General features: G+C 39.6%; 1 protein-coding gene across 1 annotated transcript in view; it reads left to right on the top strand.

The window, feature by feature from the left end:
- The first annotated feature begins 3,266 nt into the window (after positions 1–3,266).
- The window catches only part of ubn2a (ubinuclein 2a), a 34,144-nt gene continuing 20,783 nt past the window's right edge, over positions 3,267–16,627 (top strand). Inside the window, 6 exon segments of the mRNA XM_017437898.3 lie at positions 3,267–3,956; positions 4,777–4,893; positions 6,305–6,406; positions 7,514–7,624; positions 10,029–10,132; positions 15,013–15,568. Coding sequence (XP_017293387.1) covers positions 3,651–3,956; positions 4,777–4,893; positions 6,305–6,406; positions 7,514–7,624; positions 10,029–10,132; positions 15,013–15,568 — 1,296 coding nt within the window. The 5' untranslated portion in view covers positions 3,267–3,650.

Raw genomic sequence — 16,627 nt, forward strand, 5'->3', positions numbered from 1 at the left:
TTACAACTGCAGGTTTCCCGTCACCTTGGTTGATTATTTCAGTAAATGGCCTGAAATAGCATTTACTCCTAATGCTACAACAGACACTGTCATGGCATTCCTAACTTCTGTTTTTACATTACACAGTTTACATCTTCTGCTTTTGCTGATTTCATGACTGAACATGGCATTAAGCAAATCAAAACAAGTGTATACCATCCTCAGGTGAATGGATGAGTCGAACACTTAAATAAAGAGCTGAAAGACACAATTCGGGCAGCACAAGCTACCCAGGGACCATGGAAGCCTGCAGTTACTGAAATGCTTCACAGCTACAGGGCTTCAGCAAATATCACAACTGGTGAATTCCCTTTCCAGCTCCTCAGAGGAAGACCAATGAGGACAAAACTGGACATCCTGCGTCCATCTAAGGACGATGGACAATACGACTATTTTAATGAAAAAGTGGTTCTACAACGAGCCAAAAATGCACCTTACACGGACAAAAAGAGAGGAGCAAAACCCACCAAAATCACTGTTGGAGCTGTGGTCAGAGTTTTTTAAGCCTTTTCTTGTGAGAAAAGAAGAGACCCAGTATAGCAATCCTTTATCAGTACAGTAGCAGACTGGCCAGAGTTCATTTATCCTTAGTGATGGGAAAAGATGGAATACAGCTCGATTGTCTCTTTGCTCCAATGAAACAAGGAGTGAGCAGAGAACCCCTCAGCCTAATACAAACACCAACATGAACTGTTCTGCAAATGGAAAGACATGCACAAATCTGGAAAAAAGACAATGTGCTAAAATAAGTTAATTTAAAAAAAGGGAAAAAATGTGAGCAAAAGTTTTATGATTTTGAGCTAATTTCATTTGTAATTTTGATAGTGTTTTGTGTTTTATGAAGAAGATTATTTTGCATTTAATGCACTTTTGCCAACTGAAAGATGAATTGCAGACACTATTTTAAAATACAGCAAAACTAATTTTTCTGAGAAAATGCTTGATTAATGTACAACTTGTATTTTCTTTTTTGAGGGTAAAATATACATTACAAAGTTGATAAATTGCTACAAATCCCATTACTACTTTTGATTAAAAGGACTGAGAATGTTTGTTTGGGTAACAGGAGAGATGTTGTGCTTTTAAAGGTGAACTGAAATCAAATCTCAAAATATTGACATTTCATGAACGTCATTTAGTTAAACAGATCCACATTCCAGGAACCCATTTTCTGACCTAAAACTTAAATAACTTTTTTTAGTGTTTAAGTCAATTTCCAAAGTGGGTGATATGTGGGGCAGAGTTGCTGCCCTGGATTCATGACGTGCGCTGTGCCCCAGCTGGCCAAGAACGCTGCTACTCCCAGATTGTTTACTAGTGGAAAAAGAAGCCTTTTTTGAACAAGAAGAAATGTCGGAAGACTTTGCGGAACTAATGGATATACAAACATACCAGTATGAACTTGAACTGACGGCTGGATCTCTGGAATGAGATGAAAACTCTTCAGATTTGGATTCTGATGATCACCAGGACTGTCATGGCCGACAAAAAACCATGCACATAACGAATGAGTTAGGAACATAGAACGGTGAGAACCGATTACCCCCAGATCATTGACATGACATCAGCACACGACACTGCAACTCAACATAAAGACGGCAGGAGAGAGCTAACATTGCTAACTCAAAGCTAACCCGATGATAACTGGATGCTAACTCGTTAAAAACGTAAACACGCTTGAGAGTATCATTTATGAACTCTCACACCAGAGTAAACTAATCAATAGCAGTTTCAGACTATGACATTTGTTTAATCTCAGACCTTTTAATGACAGCGGTCACGTCACGTTTGAAGTAAAACTTCCTGTTTCTCATCTCCTTCTCTGTGGCAATGTCGTTCTCTTCATTTGCCTTTCTTTTAAAATTAAAAATAGTTAGGACTGCTGCTAGCAAGCGGTCCTGATTTTTTGGCGTGAAGCCAGTCCACAGCAGTAATGACAGTCGGAGCGGTGACTCCTCTTTGAAGTGGTACAAACCTGAGCTCTGATAGTAATTCCCAAATCAGAGCTTATGTATCCAAATTTGAGGAAAGCCAAAAAAATTAAACTTCAGTGGTATTTTCTGGTTAGTTTGAACAATTAATTCCAACACACTGAATTATATTGTACCAGTATTCATCTACTCACTGATGAATGGCTGAATGTTGTGAACCACAGCGGTTTTGTGGACGTCACACATCAGGGTGGTCACAGAAAAAGCCAAAAAAAAAAAAAAAACCCAGAGTTTTTTTCTATGTTTGGTATTAAAAAATAGTATATATATTTCCATTATTTTACAAGCCTATTTTATGATTTTCTTTCAACTGATGTTGGCTTTAAAATACTTTTTTTTATCTTAGCTTGAAGTTTAAACAGTAAATGCATTTATGTTCTGTTCCTTTGCACTTCTTACTTCTTGTCACTAGAGGGCACTGGTGTGACAGTGTGGGACAGAGAAGACTGTAAAAATAACAAATTAAGAAGCAGAAGATATGAGACAACAATGTATTGTGAAATGGTGTCTGGTGTCATGGTACAGCCACTGTAGTAGAGTGTGCGAGTTCAACCATCGTCTCCTGTTTTCATTATAATTGCTACAACAATGAGAAGTTTGTTAGACCAGGATGACATGACCAGTATTTTTCCTTCAGGGTGTGTCTTGGATGTAATCAAGCTCATGCCTAAAATCTGCAAGTCAACACTTTCATTTGCAATTTTTTTAACAGCCTGACAGGATTTACCACAACACTTGATTTACCACAGAAATGAATATGAAATTATGTGGTTAACAGAGACCCAAGTGTAAATTTTGACTTGAAAGCTTTATTGCAGATTTATCTTGACCATTTTGTGTAACTTCAGAATAAAGGTTTTTTTTTTTTCCAAAATGTAAATATCTACAAAGTTTATTTCATCAAGAGGACTCAAACTGTGCATTAACAGCTGTTTCAGAGGCAGTTATCTGTGGCTGCCAAACAACTTGTTTATCTTCTTCCTTTTAGCATTTCAATGTAGGGTGATGCAAAAGTGTACTATTCAGCATTTTCTTGAATAGACGGAACGAAAACCGTCAAATGAAAGATTTACACTGCAGCAAAAAAGCTGCTGCTCGATAGTTTCTACAAACACGAAATGTAAACAGCATATCCCACCGCCTGTCCTTCACAAAGACACTTTATAAAGGTCAAATTAGTACTGATAGTGTTGTTATTATCGCCTGTTGTGACCGGGGGCGGGGCTAGGATCCCTGCCACGCGCTGATTGGACGCGACGCCCTCCCCTGTGCCACACATGCTTCCGTTCGGTGCGTACGCGCATGCGCAGCGACCCCTCTCTTCTGATATTTTATTTACTCCCGAAACCCAAGATGGCTTCTGTGAATGTCTCAGCCCCAAAGCAAAGCGAGGATGAGAGTAGCTGCTGAAAAAACTACTTTCCCCCGACCGTCGCATCCCCTGGAGTTCAATCCGTATGCTGCGGAGGAGGCTCTAACACCCGCCTAGGCCCCGAGCAGCCGTCGGAGCTTTGCGGAACCCTCTTTAATCCACCAATTTGGAGTAGTTTCGCGAAGTAGCTCTTCTCGGTGTCGCTGTCTGTCCGGAGCGAGGTTCAGGCAGGCAGGCAGCTCATCCAAATGGCCGAACCGAGAAAAGTGCAGTTTGTCACCCTCTCGGCCTTCGCAGCTGGAGCAGCCGCGGAGTCTAGGAAACGCCGGCTGGAGGAGGAGGCCGACTTCAACTTCGACAGAGCCGGGGAGGTGGAGGCAGCCGGCGGGGCAGGAGGAGGCACCGCCAGCAACGGTCGTCTCGGCAAAGCCGGCGACAGGGACAGGGCTGCCGCCGAGAGGAGGGCGACCGTGCGGCTCAACCTGTCCCTGTCCGAGCCCGACGAGCGCTCCTCCGCGGAGTTTAATTATGGCGAACTCATCCACAACCTCCAGGTAGGAGCTCCCACTCTCGCCAACATTTGGTAAACTACGGCTGGAGTTAATTCGCGGCTCTTGGAAGTGTTTACACGGACGTGTCATTGCTGGGCGAAGGGGGGGAAGTGCACCTTGTCCTTCCCTGGAATAGCGTGGCTCGGGCTGACCATCAGTAGTTCGTCTCCAACACAAAAGGCAGCAGCGGCAGTGTTGGACTCTCATCCCCCCCGGTCCACTCTCTGCTCTCCAACTTCAGCAGCGCTCCGACACATTGTAGCGTTGGTGTGTGCGTGTTGTTTTTGGTTTGTTTTAGCACGTACAGCTCGTCTCGTGCTGCTACCTGTGTCCTTTCCACTCAGACTTGCCCAGCAACAGCCCAGCCTCACAGCCATTTACAGCACTTTGAAATGCCACATGCAGTTTGGCCCTGTTGGTGGCTGATGGATGGGCTGATGGAGGGACCAGGATGGAGCAGCTGTTACAGCTGGGAAAACTCGCCTGTCTCTGTTCAGATACGCGCACATCTGGATTATCCAGTCACACAGCCTTGTTTTGTGGGAGATGCTGGTAATTAAAAAGTTTGCAGACTCAAATATGAGAAATTGCTGATTAAAGCTCAAAAGGAAAGCAACACATTTGGCAGGATTGTGTGCCTGCTCCTCTGTAACATCATACACCTCCAGTGCTGTTATTTTAAGTTTGCTGGCAGTGTTATGAAAATGTATTGATCTGCTCTAAGATCAGCAGGGTAAAGCATTGTGCCCGGCAGTGTCTCAGGAGACCTTCAACTCTAGTTTTTATTTTTTATTATCATTCACTTTTTTTTTTGTTGTTTCAGGCAAAGCGTAATCTTCCAAGTTTGACTTCAGCCCACAACCCCAAGGACCCCTTCAACGACGAGGAGCGCGAGCGGCTCCAGGTTGAGGCCCTGGCAAAAAAGTTTGAAAATAAATATGTAAGTCAACGTGTTTGTATTTTTGTTGTGGCAAACTGTCAAAAGCAGGAGTTAGAGATTTTAACATTCAGATTTAAAGAGTTTAAAAATGATCTTCAGTTCAGTTTATTTGATAACAATTCCCAACAAAACTCAACTCAAGGTGCCATGCAAAGAAGAAAATAAACAAATTCACTTTGAAACAAATCCAATTAGAGATTTAATTCCAATTATTTTACAATGCATTCACAGGCAGTACATTATGAAATGTCAATTAGTAGAAGTTGTTGATCTAAAGAAGCCAGCAGATTGTCTGAAACTCTCACATTCATTTTGAGCAAGCTCTGAGGCGACAGTGGGGAGGAACGGCTTCCTTTAAACAGGAAGAAACCTCCAGCAGAACCAGGATGAGCGGCTTTGGTTGAGAGGACAGGAAAAGGAGGGGAAATGTTACTTTATTTCCCCTCAGTCGTTGCTTCACAGCAGATAAGCAGCCAAACTGTTGATGAGTTGTAAAACTAGTGCTGGTGTTTTGGGTTTGTGCACATTCTAAATTATGTTTCTTTTAAAGTTTTATTTTTGGGTCTTTGCTTTGTTTGATGATAAGGATGACCCTCGGAAAGTGAACAAATTATTTCTGAAAACGTAACAAATCAGAGCTAAGCAAAAAAATAACATGAATAGATCTTATTTTAAAATGTCGATCTTTATTCCGTTTGTTTTTTGTCTGTGTTTTTTATATTTTGTTTTATTTTTACTGATGTCTGACCAACATGAGATGTAAGAATCGAAAGTACAAAGCTTTTAACAAAGTGAAGTTTTTAGATATTTCTTTTAGAATATAAATATGATTGTATAAAATATACCCTCAGCGAGCTCTTTATACTTAAACTAATCTTGGCGAAGAAGCTAGGCCACATTATAATTTCTTGGTACTTTTGGGACAATATGTGTATTACAGATAATTTCTGGAGTTCATTATCATCGCGTACAATGAGCTGTTTCAGAGACTAAAGTGTTTTAATGATCCTGAATCAACAGTTTGTTTTTTATGTTGGGATTTTAAAAACATGACCTAAAATATATTTGTATTTTTTAGATTTGAATTGCGTTCAAGACTTTTAGACTTCAAAGTGCTTTTTTCTTTTATTTTATAGTAATGTGCTTGTTTTATTTACTTTTTAATATCTCTTCTTCTGTTTTTACTTGACATTAATGTTTTGTTGTTTATTGCTTTGTGCTTTATTTTTCTCTTGTCAGCTTAGGTTGTTATTTAATGTGCTTTATAAAACAAGCTGGTTTGAAAAAGCTCAAAATGAAATTGTTTAAATACCTAAAGTGGGGACATTTTTGCAGTTCTTAAAGTTTATGTTTGTGGAAATAATTTTTTAGAAAACAGATTAACTTGTTCTTTTGTTAAAACATATTTTAGGGTAACACGGGGACGAAGAAGAGGAAGGACAGAATGCAGGATTTGATTGATATTGGGTTTGGTTATGATGAAACGGATCCTTTCATCGACAACTCAGAAGCTGTGAGTATCTTTTACTTTTTAAACAATGACCTGTTTTACATAGAGTCAGTTTTTTAAGCCTTGGGGAACATTTTGAAGGACGATTCTGTGGAAACGTTATGAACAAACTCCCACAGAAACATATTTAAAAGCTATTTTGTAAACTTTTGCGCTGATGTATTTTTTCCTTACACAGTCATTTACATGGAATGATGTGGTTATTTGCATGCACAAGTAGCAGCATTTCAAGGTATTTCTTGATGAACCGTGATTAAATTTAAAGATGGGCGTAGTTTTGAAACAGCAGTGATCCACTTTAGAAGTGGGACTGTAGTGATGAACTTTCAAAACTATCTACAACAGGTGAGATATTATTCTTTTCACAAAACCTTACTTTAAAAAAAAATCTAAACTATCCATTTACAGTTTTCTAAACTGAGTGATTTGTTCTGTATAATACTTCTGCTCATTGTTTCCTTTTTTATCTCCTGATGTTTTTGCTGTATTGAGGTGGAAATCGTCCCAGCTGTCATTAAATATGAATTTCTCACCTTAATGTCAAAAAAATGATTCATTCAGTGCTACATCTAAAGATAGAAAGATGTCCCTTATTATGGGACAGACTAAAATCTTCCTCATGACACACATGGATGTGTTTGTTCCCTTTTTTCTTCTTGTTTTTTGCCCTGACAGTGTTTGTTGCCTGATATTCAGGTGATATAACTCTGTCTGGCTGTAATAGCTCAAATTAGGCTTTTTGTATCATTTTCCAGCCTTTAAATGTGATTTGTTTTGCTGTTTGATATCTCTCCTCTCTGCTCCCACATATCTGCAGCCTCTGTTTGATTTTGTTTTCTTTTTTGTGCTTTGAAATGTGATGGCAAACGCCCCCGTTTTCATCTATGGGCTGAAGGGGCGCTCCGGCTCATAACAGTTCAGTCGTTTTTGCTGACCAGAAGAGCGGAAAGAATGCTTTTGTAAAATGTTAAACAAAACACTTCATCACTTGCTCCAAATGTTTTTAAATCTGCAAACAGCGTTTCCATTTAGTTGTGTAAGTGGTCTTATTGTTTCCTACAGTCCTGTGAACTCACACCACAAACTGTCCTGCATTGTTGTTCCTCCCAGTACGATGAGCTGGTGCCTGCATCTCTGACCACAAAGCTCGGGGGATTTTACATCAACACTGGAACGCTGCAGTTCAGAGCGACCTCTGACTCAGAGGGAGAGGAGGACAAGGTGAGACAACCGCAACACGTTCTCAACTAAAGAAACAATTCACAGCGCAGCTTCAAAACACCTTAGTTTGATTTATTATCGCCCAGCGCTGAAAGGAGAGGCAGACAGTGTTTTTGCTTGTGTGTGTCTGTTACCGAAATATTTCATGAACCACCGGACAAATTTTAATGAAACTTTCAGAAAGTTATCACCAGATGCACATCTACAACTGATTAAGTTTTGGAGTCAGTCCAATTCAAGATGGCTGCCACAGCTAATCAACACTGGCTAAAACAAACATTGCTGTAACTCTGTCAGTTTAAGAGATATTGAGCTAAAATTTGATGTGGTAGTAGCTGGGAGTCATTGGCAACACAGGATCTGAGCCTTGCATATCGCAGTATCACACGAAACATTCATTTCAAGGTTTGACCAAATTTGTTACAACTCCTCAACGTAAGATGTTCTTTGTTTGAAACTGCTGTGAAAGGCGGCTGGGCGATAATAAATCAAAATACAGTGTTTTGAAGCTGCGCTGTGAATTGTATACGTGAATACATTTTTTCCACAGGTTCCAGAAAATTGATATAAAAATGATTAGCATAATTTTCGTCTTTTTTAGGCTGTAAACTAAATAATTATCATTTTTACACAGAGAGCCGTCTCAGTGCAGTTATTTGAACCTCAAAACCCCGAGGTCAAAGTATCAATGTCAAAAATATTAGGTGCTTTTGGACCACTTTAGTCTTTAATAATTTACGGTAGTTGCACTTCTGGTATTGAGACCATTCATAGTTTCTGTAAAAACATTTATTGTGTCGTTTTTAGTTCCTGCTTTAGAGAAGCAGCCATCTTGGCTCAACGGGGAGTCTTAGGTGACGTATGGGAATGTGATTGGTCCATACATTAACTTACGCTAATTGGCCGAGCACTCTTTCAGTATCTGTAGTATTAAACAGCATTCACATCGCTGTCCCAGTTGTGTGTTATGACGTGCTCTTCTTTGAACGGATGCAGCACAACGTGACCGATCTGTTGATTCTTTCTTCTGAATGTTTGTAGATCTCTTTCAAACTCTGCTTTCAAACTTACACCGTAGACCCACAACACACAGCCTCAACGTTAGCATCCTCTGCTTCTTGTTGGTGAATATCACATGCATAAGTGATGAGGCCACCTTGACTGTCGGCCGAGTGGTGTGAAAGTGAACACGTTGGCCCTTCAGACTGCTCCACAGTGGGACAGACAGTCCTTATAACCCTCAGAGGGTCCTTTTATAATGGTTTAGTCTCAAAGTGCCAATTGTTTTATCCTGTGTTGATTTGAATGAGGCCATACTACAAGCACTGCATGAGCAGTGATATTAAAACAAGAACAAAAAGAAGTACTTTACCATTCAAACAAAAGCACCTATATTTGATTTCTGTCTGACCTGTAACTTGCTTCATGCACTCCCAGAATAAACTATATGTTTCATCAATTATGTCAAAATACAGATTTGTCTGCCAAGTCTGGAAAAAGAACATCTGCACAGATTTATTATTATTATTATTATTATTATTATTATTAAGATAAACCAGTATAAAAATAAACTCACTCCCCTTTTAAGTACTTGTCCTACTAAATATTTACTATATATATATATATATATATATATATATATATATATATATATATATATATGTGTGTATATGTATGTTTATGGATTCGGTACAGTGCTGGTGTGTAGTTTCAGCAGTTTTTAGTCGGAGGCAGTGGTTCCTTCTAAAGACCAGGATTGTGTCTCCAAAAATACATGACAGCAACTTTTTGGTGTTCTTGGAGTATTTCATGATTGTCCACAAAACTGTCGTTTGTCATAGACGTTGTAAATGACCTAGCTAACATAAATATTCTGTTAGTAAAACTTGTTTATTGAAGGCTTTTTGCAGCACATCTCTCTGCAGGGTGTCTCTAACCCTGATGAAGCTGTTTGTCAGCTGTGCTGGTATATTACAGGACACACTGATGCATAAACATGCACACATTCATTTGAGCCCCCTCTCTTATCTTTTTATGTTTTGCTTTCATGAAGTCAGATTTTCGGTGTCATTCGTTTCTTTAGAGTAATACTCCTCTGAGCTTTGTTGCAGGACTTTAAAAGTTTTTCACTGGACATCTGTTGTTTTTCCACCTATGTTCAGTCCAGTCATTTAGTTGTCAACACTTGGCACTAACTTATGAATCACTGAAACACAATAACACGAAAAAGAACAGCCAAATTTTTATGTCCTTTTTCAGTCATGACAAAAACAATTTGATCTTGTTCCTTTGTGCATTTTGTGGTGAATATGAAACCTGTGAAGAAATGAAGGTATGCCAGAACGGCAGCCTTTTGAGTGTCAAGTAGAAAAATGTATTTTATTTGACTTGTCTCCTGTTTTAGAAGCTGAGCAATGATCAGGAGCAGGTGGTTAAGAAGAGGAAAAAGAAGGAAGTGAATAATCTTGAAGAGAAGAACCTGAAGAAGAACAGCATACCTAAACAGGGGTAAGAGCTGTGATTGTCTGAAGCAGTTTTTCACTCAAGAACATCAGAAAACGTCGGATGGATCAAGTCTGGACTTGTGTAATGTTTGCTTTTTCTATGCCTCAAACAAGATTCCTTGTGTGAGATTTGGTTTTACTTTTCCTTTTTTTTTCACACCGAGGTTCCTGAAAAGATCACACAGTAGATATTTCATGATCCACATTGTGCGTTCAGAAAATCACTTTTTGTTTATAGCAAATTCAGAATATTTAAAAAGTCTTCCGACTTTCAGTAACATATGATATATGGTAGGTTTGTATGCAAATCAGCAGTGTAGAACAGGGGTATCAGACTCCAGGCCTCGAGGGCCGCTGTCCTGGGAGTTTTAGGTTTTTCTGCTCCAACACACCTGATTCAAATGGTTTGATTACCTCCTCCCCAAATCATCAAGTTCTCCAGGAGCATGTCCACAAGTGATCCATTTAAACCCGGTGTTTTAAAGGAAGAACACGTCTAAAACATGCAGGAGAGCGGCCCCCGAGGAATGGAGTTTGACACCCCTGGTGTAGAAGAACGAATAGTTACTAACAAGCAGGTCAATCCAAAATGAAAAGAAAGCAACAAGTGAATAATTTGAGCCTGCTGTAAATCCCCAGCTTTGTTGATTTGGCCTCATTTTCCAGACTTCATATTCTAGAGATGTTGGTAAACTCTGTACAGTCGGATGAAGACATTCGTGCCCTCAGATTTTGATGCTGCAGCTTCATGATCCTTACTAAACCGTGAACGTCAAGTTTTCTCATCGTGAACTGAGATCACATTTCTCAAATGACTCTTTGACGAAACGCTTTAAGCCAGGACTTGGATGCCTTCTGGCTGCCTTGGTGTGATTCCTGAATGCTCCGCGGCAGCGCGGGAGGGCTGAAGTCCGCTCACCGCTGTCTTTGTGCCGCAAAGCGAGGTAGTAACGGAGCAGTAACAGCTGGCATGTGAGAAGATAAACCGACTTTGTGGTTTAGGAGTGTGATGATGTGATGGCATAAGGTCTATGCAGCCACCCGGCTGCGGGATTTAAAAGCATAAACAATGATAAATGGATACATTACCGAGGAGGAGATGGATGATGACGCACAGCTGCCTTTTGTTTACTTTAAAAAATTGATTAACCACAAAGAGGACCGCTAAAATGAGTCGACTCATCAGTTTTGAAAATGATATGATGGAGACATCTGTCACACATTTAATGTCCAGTGAGCCACGCCTCTTTTGGTTCTGCGATGTCCGCATCATTTCTGAAAGCTCACATCTTTGCAGGATTAGTGAGTCATAAACGATCGAAGGCAGCTTAAAGACAAACTGTCTTTGCAGTCATTTTACAGAGCTGCTTCGTGAAAGTGCCTTTAGTTAAATATATTTGCGTAGACTATCGGTCCTCCATGTCATAGCGACCCCAATGACTGCTTGGGAGGGAGAGTGATGTGCATGTTGGTTAATTTCTAGTAAAAACAAAGCTACTTGCTGCAGTTTTAAATGTTTGAGACCTCACACTTTTTGGTTGGAATTGAGAACATCTTCCAGAGAACAAAACAACCTATTTGTTAAGCTCAAGGTGCTGCAAGGATATCAAAACACTTTTTAGAGTTAAGGTTCAGCATCAAATGAAAATGTTCCACACACAAAACTGCTCTTTTCTTTTTTCTTTTTTTATGCTGAAGGTTCCTTTGCTACTAAGAGTTTTCATATTTCCTCTTATTGTCTTTTCTGCTCCACTTTATAAACAGCTACTCTGTTTAGCCGAGCACTGTCCTCCTGTCTTTATGTCACACGAGCTACTGTGGAAGGGTGTAAAGAGATGAGAGAAGTACTCGTATTATTTAATCATTTGGTAATCTCTGTCCCAATCATTGAATGAGACGAGTTTAGTTTTACTCTGTGATTAGTGAATGTGACCATTATAGCATTTGTTTGTTGTAAAATTAGCCCTGTATTAGAACTGAAATCCCCTTTAGGCAAGGATTAAAACTGATTTAAAAAAAAAAAGTATATAAACTGTGCGACCCTTGTTGCATAATAAGAAACAGTCAATACATCACAAATTTATTCTCATCGCAAAGTCAGTGAGCTCAGTATCAGTCTTGTAAAGGACTGTTTAGGCTGTAATAAATCATAGACCAACTTCAAGTAGCAGACATTCATGTTCTGCATGCTATTAATATAATTAGTCAATTCAACAGACTCAAAAGCTGAAAACACACTGGGAACGGCACGACACATCATTAGAAACAGAGTTGTTTTATGCCACTAAAAGCTGAAGTGGCTGTAATAACTCAGATCAGCTTTAAAATAAATTATAAGCTTAGGTAATAAGTTTTCTTTGTCACCAAAGTAATCCATTTCTTTAGCAATAGATCACCAGATGTCATCTTTTTTTTCTGTTTTTACAACAAGATTTGTGGTCGTATAATTTTCAACTGCAAATTGTAATCCTTCCTTATCCATTTTTAAACTTTTGATATCAAATTGTGTTGCAACTAAACAAAAAGAAAAAATCAATCAAAGCATAAAACACAGAGCTGCCACAGAACTCTAATAAGAGTGAGTACACAGATTTAAAAAAAGTGTTAAGAAATGTCTCGGGACGCTGCAGCCTGAAGCGTTGGTTGGCGGCCAGCCGCTGTCAGTGAGGTGGTCATAATTGAAAGTAATGGAGGTTTAATGTTTGACGCTCATCATTTGCTGCCGGGTTGTTTTGTCCTTCGCTGGCCTTAATGCCCACACCTGGTTTAAATGATCATGATGACAGAAGATGAAGTGAGGAACATTTAAGTTTTTTTGCAATCAATATCATTATCGCAGTGTTAAACAGTATTATAGCACATTGCAAGCTTTTCTGTTATTGTGCAGCCCTAGTATGCAGTTTTGTGTTGCAGCCTCCGTACAGCTCTCCTCTCTTCTGTCATCATGAAGCTCATTTTGTGCTTTAACATCTCATCATCTGAATCAGGTGCAGGCATCTGTGTCAGCTTGGGTTTATCTGACTGACCAAATATGTTATTGGCCTGCTGCTCAGGAAAACTGCGGCACATGTTATTGTTGATTTTGAAGCCACAAATGTGTGGGTTTCCCCCCCCATATTTTATAAGCCTTGCTTTTTTAAGTCAGCTGACAAAGTTTTTTCTCAATGCTTTTGTAGTTTATGTTTGTTAATAATAATCAAACATGACATTATCAGATGCACAGTTACTCTTAATGTCATTATTTAAATTTGTTTTACAAATCGATCTTTAAGACAACAAAGGCCACTGCTAAAATGTGTCTTTACCCCGATAATGACCCACCGCCCTCTTTGACGGTCTTCTGCTTTGGCACGTTGCTTGTTGCAGACGTATTGTGAGGCAGAGATGCTGACTGAGACCTACCTTAGCTGCTGTGACAAGCCAACCACCTTTAGAAAATGCTCCATTATCCATGCTCAAATATGCTGCGTACTCTAAGACACCAGCTCTCTGAAAACAATTTCTAAAAATAGCTGTGGCTATTGTGATTCTGCCATTATGAAATGGAAGATATATACATGTGTGTGTGTTTGTGACAGCTCTTTGAAAGCAGGCTGCAGGTTAATCTTTCACAACCCTGATAGTTCCACACTTTCTTTGTGTTTCTGAGTTACCTTTGTCAGCACGTGTTGATGTCTCAGTTATCATATTGTCTAAGGTCAGCAGGAGAATTTGATAAAGTTTTTCTAAGGGAGTTTAGACTTCAAAATAGCTGCCTGCATTTCAGGTTTGTTCAAGGATTGAAATGGGTTTCGCTCGTTTATAAGTGTCTACAGCAGCTGACTGATTAAAACTTTTACCGTTGGATACAAAGTGTGTATCGACTTTCTACCAACAGCTAATTCGAAGATTTTAGGGGTCAAGTTGTTGTAAAACCTTATCTGGTCTTTACAGGTTTTAAAAGTTGATAAAAGCAACCTCAGATGAACAAAAACATGTCATGTTATGCATTATTTAGTAAAACAATGGTTATCAAAAGAAATAAAACAACTTGCCTATAAAACCACCTTTAGTAACAATAATCTGAAGTAAGGTTCTTCTGTGAGAGTTCACGTGTCGACCATATTTGTAGAGGAATGTTTCTGCAGTCAGCTGAGCATTGTAGGCATTTGTTTATGTACAGATTTATTAAAGTTACCATCACAGCTTTAACTTTAGATTAAGGTTGGAATTTTGACAATCTTCAAAACAATTTGGGATCATTTTCCTGTTTTATGATCTGTTTTTGGCAAAACTTCAGCTGTCACACAGTTGGCCTCGCATTCGACTCGACGCTGCAATGTGCCCAGGGCCTGTGGCTGCAAAACGAGCCCAAATCATCAGCCTCCCTCCACCATGCTTGACAATTGGTGTTTGTTTGTGCCAATGTGCTTTTTGCTAAAGGACATTGTTCCGGAAATCTAGTGTTTGTTTGTTTTGTTTTGTTTGATTGTTTGTTTTCTGATAAAACTGTACCTAAACCCTACTATTGTTGTTAGAAGAAAGAAGAATTTTTTTTCCTGGCAACCCTTCCAAACAAGTCATATATGTTCAGTAGTTTTCTAATTGTACTGTTAACTTTAATTTTTAACATGCTAATAGAGGTCCACAGAAGTATAACTCTTAGATTTTAATTAACTCTCTGAGCATTAAACAGTCTGAACCTAATGTGAACCTGCAGAAATGTCGATTCCTGGTCAATGTTTTACAACTATTAATATTATTTCTCACGTGGTTCACAAAATGTTGAGCAACAATTGCTTTTTGCATAGTCATTGTTTGACTAAATAAAGGAAAACAGTCATGATCTATATGTGAAGCATGTCTTTAATGCTTGTAAAATATGTTGTTGTGTTTTCTCAACAGAGTGATGGCGCTCAACCTCCACCGGCCAGAGAAGAAGAAGAGGAAGAAACTGATGAAGGACTCTCTGTACCTGGCAGCGATGCTCCGTCGCTTCACCCGGGAGAAAGAAGAGCTGAGGAAAAGAAACCCCAGCATGGATCACCTCAGCGTATCAGGAGGTGCAGCTAACAAGTCCCACTACAGCAACTCCACAAACCTCCCATTAGTGTCCAACTGCAACCAGCTGCAGGGCAGCACAGCTGGCAGCGACCTCTCTCTGGCGGACCTCACCTCAGACCCTGCTGTCATGTCACTATTGGGTTCGGCCACCGAGAAGGAGCTGCAGGACCTGTTGGGCGACCTGGACTTCAGCTTGTTGGACACTGATCAGCAGAATGCCATGGCGACAGCCAGAGAGAACGGCATTCTGGGTATTGGTGCTCCCGCTCTTAAAGCAGTAGGAGGAGGAGGGGGTCCGGGGCGAGGTCTGGGGTCTTCCAGCGGACTGTTCTCCCCACCGCCACTACCTGATGGACTGCCGGCTCCTCTTATTAAACGCATCGAGGACCTGCGGGCGGTGAGTCAACTGTGGTCTCTTGGTGGGCGACTGCAATTACCCATGATGCCTCTTCAGTGAAGTTAAACACAAATGCCACTCGACTTACAAAGTGGCTCTGAATGTTTGTTGTTACTGTTTACCCCAGTGAGAACAATCTCATGTGAAGTATGAGGAAAAATAGGGTTTAAAACTGAACCCAGTGGGTTTTTATACAACTAAACGAGTCTTGTGAAGAAGTTATTTTGTCATTGCACTAAGTCTCAAACTCTCAGATCTTTTTTTAGATGTTAGTGAAATTTAAAGAGTTAGGTAAGCAGCTGAGAGAGTTTATGCAATTGTAAGATACAGAGGTGAAGAACAGAAAAGTGAGGAGGAGGAGGGAGAAAGGAACAGGGAAAAAAGAAGTGTTTTTATTCCTGTTACACAATATGGGAGAGAAGCTTTAACAATAGGATGGACCAGTAATACAATAAAGGCCGAGCATTTCTTGAAGCAATGCATTTTACCAGCAGTCTGTCATGCCAGAGGTTTAGATTAAGATCATTTTATGTTAAGAAATGGTGGCGTTGTAGCTGTTTTGGTGCTCTGTTGGTGCTTGGAGGAGGTGTTCTTTATGACTCTCTGATTTAATCAGATATTTTGTGTAGCCTAAGGTCAATTAGCTGCAGTGGCAGCTTGAATTGACACAAAAAGTTGATGGAAATCTACAGTCAATAATTGCTTTGAGAGTTTCGTTAAAACCCGTATAGTGGCTTATGAGACATTTTGCTAACAGACAGAAAGGGTCGACTCCAATAGTTAGTAGTGCTGGGCGATATGAAAAAAAATTCTATATCACGATATGGATAATTTTATATCACGATAACGATATATATCACGATATACTGCAATTACGTACATTGTCAGTTATTCTCTGAAAAATATATAAAAAATAATCTAATTTCTTACCTTTTTCAAGCTTTATTTCTAAGTGACATTTAACTGAACTTTCACAAATGAGATCTGCTGCATTTTAGTGCAGCAATATATATGTACCTGTTAGACGTAACAGTATCAAATGACAACAGACTCTATTAT

Source organism: Kryptolebias marmoratus, linkage group LG3, assembly GCF_001649575.2.
Source record: "Kryptolebias marmoratus isolate JLee-2015 linkage group LG3, ASM164957v2, whole genome shotgun sequence".
Lineage (NCBI taxonomy): Eukaryota > Metazoa > Chordata > Actinopteri > Cyprinodontiformes > Rivulidae > Kryptolebias > Kryptolebias marmoratus.